This window comes from Pocillopora verrucosa, chromosome 4, assembly GCF_036669915.1.
Source record: "Pocillopora verrucosa isolate sample1 chromosome 4, ASM3666991v2, whole genome shotgun sequence".
NCBI classification, from domain to species: Eukaryota; Metazoa; Cnidaria; class Anthozoa; order Scleractinia; family Pocilloporidae; genus Pocillopora; species Pocillopora verrucosa.
Window position 1 is genome coordinate 14,859,490 of NC_089315.1, and position 10,151 is coordinate 14,869,640.

Sequence of the window (10,151 nt, forward strand, 5' to 3'; positions counted from 1 at the left end):
GAGATTTTTGATGTGGAAAGAAAAGCGCTTCAAAGTTTTCACAACGACGCTATGGGCGAAACAGAAAGTCATATTGATATCTGTCACACCAAGAGATTATCAACTGCAGTTTATAGTTTCTTGTCTTAGACCGATCAAACTCAGAAACCTTGTTCTCACACGAGCTGCTTGCATTTATCTTTGTTTCTCGCCACTTTTGGTCTCCCAAACAAAGCGTATTTATTTTTTGAAAGGGTTACCAGCAAAAAAAAACTAAATTTATAGTAATAATTATTCTTTTCCTGATTCGAAAAAATATATTTCTGGTTTAAATATAGCAAAATCAGTGATAAGAAAGAGTTGTAATTCCAAACAATCTAGTAATATTTGTGGAGAGCTTCCAAATTGGAATCAATTTTTGATTTGGATAACAAAATATTAAAGGTCTGCATCATCTTTACCTTTCAAATTTATGATCTCATCAGGAATTCTTCCTTCTAGCTCCCTCACATTACCTTGCTTGCTCGCGCAGAATTGTGTGACACATCTGGGATATCTACGGGTGCAAGGGCGCTAAATTTAAAAGACCGAAACGACAAATGGCATGACACAATAAAGAAAAATGGCCGCAATAGGCAAAGGTCCCCCTGCGTTTAGTTTTTTCACAGCTTAACTATATTAAATAACGAAAGGGTTGCGTATGGTTTTCAAAGAAAAGATTTTCATAATAAAATAACAACCATTTTTGACTCGGTACCATCTCTTTAACCTTTATCAATTTTGTGCTCAACTTGACCTACTTTGGGTAAATTTCAGTATGGGAAATAGATTTATGATAACTTTCAGGACGAATTTCTCCTAAATGAAGATATCAGCACGTTGGGTTGCATATGGATATGTTTTCTTAAAAAGTACAAAGGGCTCATGTAACATATGAAGGGAATCCGATGTCTGGAAATAGTATAAAATCCAGCATTTCTGGAACATTCATTTCCTCTCTTTGATTCTTCACCGTCCCAAAGGCCTTTGGGAGTTGAACTGATTCATTTTGAATCTCGCGCGTGCATATTAATTACTCTAAGCTCCGCCTCTATGAACAATGACAATGTTTCGCCTCGTTTATTTACTTATTTAAGCACGAAATCAGTAATGGCTGTGAAATGGCGGTAAATTTTTGAAAGTTAAAACATGATAAGAACTTTTACATCGAGTCAAATAAAAAATATCGTCGCACACGAATCTGCAAACGCTTTGTGAACAGTGCGGCCGGCCTTTAATTAGTGTGCTATTGTTAACTCTATCGCACCTTGGGAACTGACATCACGCACCAAACCCTTTGATTGACAGCAGCTGAAATCTGCAGTGCGACTCAAGTATTCCCAAAGCTAAATTTGTTGACCAATCACAGCTGATAAGTTCTAGACATGCAAATTAATATCCGCTCGTTGATAAACTGGGCACTGTAAATACATGTCGCGAAAGACAATAGCATTCTGCGCGTGAGAATTTAATGTTGTATAAAGAAAAAACCCTCAGCTGATAAGCATTCTCGTCGCTGTTCACTGAATAATATGTTGATTGTGGAAAGAGAAGTAACATGTTCCTCACTTCTGTAACTTGATGGCTTTACAAATCGAGCAAAGCAAAATTAAATCCACCAAACTCTTATCAACGATATGCGAGCTTCAATATTTATTGAGATATCTTATGGGCAAGTTGCAATGCAGGTTCCATCCTTATTAGGTTTATAATGATTAATTTTTCAACTGATAATTTTCCTATTTAATCTAATAGCCTGATGTAAACACGCGGGAGATTGGGAGAATACGAGATAAGCGTAGGAAACCACGACGCGAAGCGGAGTGGTTTCCAGCTTATCAAGTGTTCTCCCAACCTCCCAAGTGTTTACATCAGGCTATGTAAACACGGAAACCATTTTACATTTCTTTTATAAAATAACTAATGAAAGAGGAACGAAAACCGTGTTTACATACGCTCATGTAAAATGGTTTTATGGCCAATCAGAGCGCGCGTACTATTTGAATTATTTTATAATGGCCGTTTTTATGCTAGAGACGTTAAAGTTGTCTAAGACGTTAAAGTCGTCTCGAGACAATGTAAGATCTTGTATGTTATTTAATGAATCTTATAGGCAACTTAGGAAACAATCTCTCTTCCATCTTAGGTTTTTTTTTTCTTATTCTGATGATTTCTTCTCACCAACCGTGCGAGTAAAATGTTATTACATCAGCTATTTGCATTTACGTTTGTTTGCCTTGGAAATTCTCATTTCATTTTCTTAATTTTGTTTTCATTAGTCACGCTATCAGGCACCAATGTAAAAGGCATGTTCTGTTTTGAAAAGGTGAGCTGTTCGTTTTCTTTAATTTCTGCATTTGTATTGCTACCTTAGTTTCATTTTTCATGAATGAAATTGACTTTATTTTACGAAACAAAAAATTTGGAGAAGTTGGTATATCAGTTACTGAAGTAACGCGTATGTAATTGAACGAAATAGAAAGATTTTCCTTCGTCTGAATAACAAGCATTTTGTAAGCGGTTGAAACGTTGGGTATTTATGCGGTATTAAATCAAAAAATAGTTTATTCAAAATAATTGATGGGCAGTTAGCCATTGGCAACGCTTACATGTTCTAATTTCTTCTTCTTTCTTCTAATTAATTAAGCGAGTTCCTAAGACTGACATGCCGGCTTGATCTCTGTGGGACAAACGGTTAGAACTACCAACGCGAATCTTGCACAAATATCTTCATCTGGGGGCTCAACTGAATAGTTTTATACTTCGTTTACTTGTAGAATGTGTTTTTTTTGTTAGATTTATGTCCATCAAATTTTTCCACTACGCAACGAAACTAGATCTATGTCATGCACAGGTCGCCCAAGCTCCAGCTGTGAGATGATAATCTTGCGCAATAACAGTCATGGCGGAATTATTAGAGTTTGTATGAGAATATTTACCACCGCTCTAAGGAATAAAAAAATACGTCAAACTCTCAATAAAAATACCTCAACTTACTTCCACAGTGTATCGCTTGTTATCTGACCGCTTTCTTTGATGAAAAGAACCCATTTTAGTGAGTTTTCCATTTCGAGGTTTTCTACCTACATAAGAAAACCTCGAAATGAACAACTCACTAAAATGGGTTCTTTTCATCAAAGTAAAGATAACAAGTGATACGTTGTGGAAGTAAGGTGAGGTATTTTTATTGAGAATTTAAAGTATTTTTATATTCCTTGGAGCGGTTGTAAATATTCCCATACAAACTCTTGTAATTTACGACTGTTATTGCGCAAGATGATCACCTCACAGCTGGAGCTTGGGGCCGCCTGTGCGTCACGTAGATGGATATCTCCAGATAGATCAAGATATATTGATTTGCCTCGATTTTGAAACATATAACAACGGAAATCAGAGCTTAGTTAGTCCCTGGTTTTTGAAGGGCAGCAGAGTGAGGATCCTGATCTTGTTTCACGTACAAACTTTTGGGAAAATTCCCTGGTCATGTTTAAAAACTCGAACATTTCTCAGTGTTACATTTTTTTAAGCTTCCTCTTTTTGCTGATTCTATCTTACGACAACAAATAGGAGAGAGCCGTTATGAGTGACGCTGCAAAAATCCTAAAATCAGTCCAGATAGGTTTAAACGTCGTCATATTTCTTCTGAACACTGATCGTGGCCTACGAGCGACTGAGTTATGTAATGAATGTGTGATCCTACTTCACAAACTTAACTCTGGTAGTCACCTTGAAATCGCCGATGTACTATTCAATGCGTACTACGCCATCTCTGGTTACACAGATGCAGAAAGACATGCCACCAAACTTCTTGACAAATTTAACCATGCTTGGACACTAATCATGGAAGCAGGAGACATATGTAACAAACAAAGCCGGTTTGTAGAGGCAAAGCAACTCTTTAAAGCCGTAGTCACTATCATGAAAACAATTGGTCACAAAAGAAAAGAAGCACAAGCTCGTGGAAGACTCGGAAATGTCTGTACTAGCCTTGGAGAATATCAGAATGCTAAAGAATATCACGAGAAAGCACTTGCCATCGCGATAGAAATTGGCGACAGAGAAGGAGGAGAAAAAACATACGGGAACCTCGGAAATGTGTTTTATTCCCTTGGCGAATATCAGAATGCTAAAGAATATCACGAGAAAGCACTTGCCATCGCGATAGAAATTGGCGACAGAGAAGTAGAAGGAACAGCATACGGGAACCTCGGAAGTGTGTTTCATTCCCTTGGCGAATATCAGAATGCTAAAGAATATTACGAGAAAGCACTTGCCATCACGATAGAAATTGGGGACAGAGAAGGAGAAGGAAGAACATACGGGAACCTCGGAAGTGTGTTTCATTCCCTTGGCGAATATCAGAATGCTAAAGAATATCACGAGAAAGCACTTACCATCGCGATAGAAATTGGCGACAAAGAAGGAGAAGGAATAACATACGGGAACCTCGGAAGTGTGTTTCATTCCCTTGGCGAATATCAGAATGCTAAAGAATATCACGAGAAAGCACTTGCCATCGCGATAGAAATTGGCGACAGAGAAGGAGCAGGAATAACATACGGGAACCTCGGAAGTGTGTTTCATTCCCTTGGCGAATATCAGAATGCTAAAGAATATCACGAGAAAGCACTTGCCATCGCGATAGAAATTGGCGACAGAAAAGGAGAAGGAACAAGATACGAGAACCTCGGAAATGTGTTTTATTCCCTTGGCGAATATCAGAATGCTAAAGAATATCACGAGAAAGCACTTGCCATCGCGATAGATATTGGCGACAGAAAAGGAGAAGAAACAAGATACGGGAACCTCGGAAAGGTGTTTGATTCCCTTGGCGAATATCAGAATGCTAAAGAATATCTCGAGAAAGCACTTGCCATCGCGATAGAAATTGGCGACAGAAATGGAGAAGGAACAACATACGGGAACCTCGGAAGTGTGTTTGATTCCCTTGGCGAATATCAGAATGCTAAAGAATATCACGAGAAAGCACTTGCCATCGCGATAGAAATTGGCGACAGAAATGGAGAAGGAACAACATACGGGAACCTCGGAAGTGTGTTTCATTCCCTTGGCGAATATCAGAATGCTAAAGAATATCAAGAGAAAGCACTTGCCATCGCGATAGAAATTGGCGACAGAAAAGGAGAAGGAACAAGATACGGGAACCTCGGAAATGTGTTTCATTCCCTTGGCGAATATCAGAATGCCAAAGAATATCACGAGAAAGCACTTGCCATCGCGATAGAAATTGGCGACAGAGAAGCAGAAGGAACAACATACGGGAACCTCGGAAGTGTGTTTCATTCCCTTGGCGAATATCAGAATGCTAAAGAATATCACGAGAAAGCACTTGCCATCGCGATAGAAATTGGCGACAGAAAAGGAGAAGGAACAAGATACGGGAACCTCGGAAATGTGTTTCATTTCCTTGGCGAATATCAGAATGCTAAAGAATATCACGAGAAAGCACTTGCCATCGCGATAGAAATTGGCGACAGAAATGGAGAAGGAACAAGATACGGGAACCTCGGAAATGTGTTTCATTTCCTTGGCGAATATCAGAATGCTAAAGAATATTACGAGAAAGCAATTGCCATCGCGATAGAAATTGGCGACAGAAGAAAAGAAGGTTCAACACACTTAAAACTTGGAATGGTGTACCGCAGTCTTAATAAAAATCGGCAAGCTAAAGAACATTTGGACAAAGCAGTCGGCGTCAGTATTGCAATTGGTGACAGAGAACTGGAAGCAATGGCTATTGTAAATTTGGCAAGTGTCTCTGATTCTGTAAATGACAGTCAGAAGGCAAAAGAACTTTGTGAGAAGGCGCTTACAATCAGCAGAGAATGTGGCAATAGAATGCACGAAGTACAACTATACCTACATGTTGGAAGTCTATCCCAATCGTTTGGTGAATATGATAAGGCAGCATATTATTTACAGAAAGCTTGTTCCATAAGCAGCGAAATTGGAGACAAAATGGCAGAGTTTCAAAGTCTTCTCCTTATTTCAGTGTTAAAGATATCGCAGCTCGAGGTTGTGGAGGCAATGGAATATCTCCTCCAAGGCATTGAAAAATATGAACAAATCAGATCTCTCCAGAAAGGAAACAGTGGATTTGAAATTTCTCTGTTAGAGAACCACGGCACTTTTCCCTACAAGTTACTCACTCACCTCCTTTGCCGTACTGGAAACTTTCGAAATGCTCTGTATGTTGAGGAGCTGGGACGAGCAAGAGTCCTCGCAGAACTCATGGCAGACAAGTACTCCGCTGAAAGCCACATCTCAGCTGATCCACGATCATGGTTCGGGATTGAAAACATCGCGAGAAGAGAAAGTAACTGTGTTTTTTTGTACGTTTCGTATGAAGATCGGCAAGTTCTTCTCTGGGTGTTGAAAGCAAATGGAGACATTTTCTTTCGAAGAACAGACAAAGTGAAAATAGACACTCTTATTGCTGCACAAGTTTGCGAAGTGGAGGGAGTCTTCAAAAAGAGCGCCGAATGCTTTGGTGTTTTACCCGAAGGGAACTGCGAAGACCGATCGCTGAATGACAACGTGACGACATCTCTTCATGAAGAGAGCCAAGCAAATTTGCGAGGTGACGAAACCAAAGATACCGGAAGAAGTCATCATTTGTGCTACGAATGGATCGTCGCACCTGTGGTAGATTTACTCACAGAGCCTGAAATCATCATTGTACCGGATCGTTTTTTGTACCGAGTCCCATTTGCTGCCTTGCGTGATGAACAAGCCGGCAAGTATTTATCGGAGAAGTACAGAATACGCATCGTCCCTTCACTGACAACTATCCGGCTCATTCAAGAATGTCCAGGAGACTATCACAGTCATACTGGCGGACTGGTTGTGGGTGATCCTACGGTTGGCAAAGTGCAATATAATGGACGTCTTATTGACATTACACCATTGTTTTATGCAAGTAAGGAAGCAGAGATGGTTGGTCAACTGCTGGGTGTTCAGCCTATATTGGGAAGTCACGCAACAAAGCAGGCGGTTCTTCAAGCAATACCTTCAGTGAGTCTGATACATCTTGCCGCACATGGAAATCCTGAAACAGGAGAGATTGCCCTCTCTCCTCAATGTACTATTAACAGTACCCCACAAGAGGAAGACTACCTCCTGACAATGTCCGACATTGAAGGAGTTCAAGTGCGAGCTAGACTGGTAGTACTCAGCTGTTGTCACAGTGGGCGTGGATTGATTAAAAAAGAAGGAGTTATTGGAATCGCTCGAGCATTCCTAGCATCTGGTGCACGTTCAGTGTTGGTAGCATCGTGGGCTATAGAAGACAAAGCAACGGCGAAGCTCATGAAACATTTCTATAGACACCTTGTGCGTGGAGAAAGTGCCAGTGAATCTCTTCACCAGGCCGTTCAATGGTTGAGAAGTAATGGATTTTCCAAACCTTCCCAATGGGCTCCGTTTGTGTTGATGGGGGATAACGTGACATTTGATTTTATGAAAAAAGGGTAAGTCTGATTAGAATGAGCAATTTTCTACTATAAAGCGATTAGCACACTTAACTTATTCACTTCACTCAGTTGTCGTAATTTTTTTGTTTGTTTTTGTCTTTGTCTTTCATCCATAAAATGCCAGGAAAAAGAACTTGATTTTATCTAGCGCTCGGAGCCAGAATTTTTTCACAGAAGGCTTTCTAAAATTGGCTTTGAATTTGCGTTTCTTTTGTATGCAATACATACTCCGAAATAATTAGTCAAAGTCGATGCGATACTACACGTTATGACGATGAAGGTAACTTGAGGAGCTGAAAAGTTAACCTTATTTGTGAAAAATCAACAAAAATAACAATAAATTGACAATCTTAAAGTCACTTTCGTATCAAGCATGATATGTTCGACAAGTTTGGACAATCATAGCCAATGGAATTGAAGAAGAAAGTAATTTCTTTGATTGGAGATCTGTTCCGTTTACTTTAAAGCTGAAATAGTGACAAAAATTTAATGTTTTTTTTCAGGAAAGAAGGACTCGAGGAGGACAACAACGAGGCGGAGAAGAAACAGAGTGACTACTGATCCTACACAAAGATTCTTCTTCCTAAACATTGTCATTCAATGGACACTGGTATTACTTTGCGAAGACATTTTTAATTTTTTTTTCAGTCAAGTAGTAGATTTTGCGTGCTTTTGTGATGATGGTGATAATGAAACCTGCAACTAAGTCGTTTGATCTATTAAGTATACTATCAATAGGGATCTACAATAAATTGGGATGGAAAAACTGAATGCAGGAAATTAGCTTAATGTATGAAAATGTGAGAATGTGGCAAAGTTTCGTCAGAACTCAAAGTTAATCCTTGATTTAAATCATTATAATTCTGTTTTCCATTCTCCCGCTGCACGCGCACGTGATTATTAAAGAGTGATTAAGACTTTTCACAGGTGCAGGAAATGATAACATAACAAACTAACGGAAAATGGAACAAAAAGAAACGAGATACTGAAGAAACAATCAAATAGAAAAGAGGAGGTAGTAATGTAAAAATCAGACAGAGAAGAGAAAAATGGTTGAGAATTACCGAAAAAATCAAACATTGTTGGGAACAGGGCGCTACATATTAATCTAAAAGTTAAACGGAGAAGAGAACACACAGAGTGCAATATACTAAAAGAAAAGTATTAACAAATAGAGAAGAAGAGAAACGGTGAGCGAATTATTGAGATAAAATTAGGAGAAAACATTGCGCGAGATACTTAACGCCAAACAGAAGGGTGCAAACAGTTCGTAGGATATGAACGTGACAATCAGCCAGAATAAACCCTTTAACTCCCAAGACCTCACTGGTAATTCTCCCTATTGTCTGCCGTAAAATACTCATGATTTCAATTTGGAGAATTTGGTATTGGATCAACTTGTAGTTCTCTAATTGAGTTTTCTTCTTTATTCTCCTCACTTGTCTGCTTGATTCTGTGTTGATATTGTAAGGAGAAATTCTGTCTTGGTCACTCATGGGAGTTAAAGGGTTAAGGAAACGAACAGAGGGCTAGATTCAGATATGGAAAACAAATCTAAGTTGAAACAAACAATAAGGTAGATATTAACTTGGAAATCAAACAGAGACGAGAAAAGCATTGTGCAAGATTTGAATGAAATATTTCATCGAAGGAGAGAACGAGCTATGCACAAGATTCAACTAAACAAAAATACCAAACATAGCAGAGAAAAAAAAAACAGTGCTCAATATAATCGCAACAAACAAAGTTAAAAGAAGAAACAGTGGACTGGACAAACAGTATAATCAGAAGCATGCAATGCATGCAAGAGTGATTTTTTTGGCTGGGTGAGTTGAGGTGGGACACTGTGAAACTGATGTTTTCATTTTTGTGAAAGAATAACCTTAACCTCAAAAAGAACGAAAATAACGCATTAGTTTAATTAAAAGACAGGAAAAAAAGTTCTTGTTTTTCTGAATAAACTCACACGTAGTTATTTCGTAGTCCATTTTCTGTGTGGTCTGAGTAATTAGAAACAAAAATAAACTTACTTTACCTTAAGAGAGAGGGAGAGAGAGAAGTGGGGAGGCGGGGGGAGAGAGAAGAGAGAAGGGGGGAGAAGGGGGGAGAAGGGGGAGAGAGAGGGGGGGGGAGAGAGGGGAGAGAGAGAGAAAATTTATTTGTATCAACCACTTTTTTGGGTCCATACAACTTGATTATGGGGAAACTTTTTAGTTCCTCTATTTTGCCCCAACTTCAAGATCGTGGCTCATTACTGTTCCTAACAATATACATGAAAAATTTACTCAGTTCTGATTGGTTAAGATAAACGCAGTTTTCAGGTGATTCAATGCAGAAGAGGGTTAATTCAGTGCAAAGAAATAACAAACCAGACATTCTGATTGGTCATTAATCAAAGAAACTCACAGATAGCCAATCAAATGCGAGCCTCGGATGTCGCAACATTTGGATATGCTGAAAATTTGCGAGCGAAACAATGGCCTGCGTTTCAAGTAGGTTTTCTTTCGCCACAGCGACAACAATACAGTCGCTGAAAAACACCTCTAACAACGAAAACACTGTAAAAAGCATTACTCTTTGGTTATCGGTTTGGAAAAAGTGGTGTTAAGAGAACGGAATTGCCGAGGAAATTGAAAATTT

General features: G+C 38.9%; 1 protein-coding gene across 1 annotated transcript; it reads left to right on the forward strand.

Annotated features, from left to right (window-relative positions):
* The first annotated feature begins 5,849 nt into the window (after window positions 1–5,849).
* LOC131792342 (tetratricopeptide repeat protein 28-like) lies at window positions 5,850–8,439 on the forward strand. Its single transcript, XM_059109718.2, has 2 exons — window positions 5,850–7,508; window positions 8,015–8,439. Exons 1-2 carry the CDS (start codon window positions 5,878–5,880, stop codon window positions 8,070–8,072), a joined length of 1,689 nt encoding a protein of 562 aa, XP_058965701.2. The 5' UTR covers window positions 5,850–5,877; the 3' UTR covers window positions 8,073–8,439.
* Window positions 8,440–10,151: the final 1,712 nt, after the last annotated feature.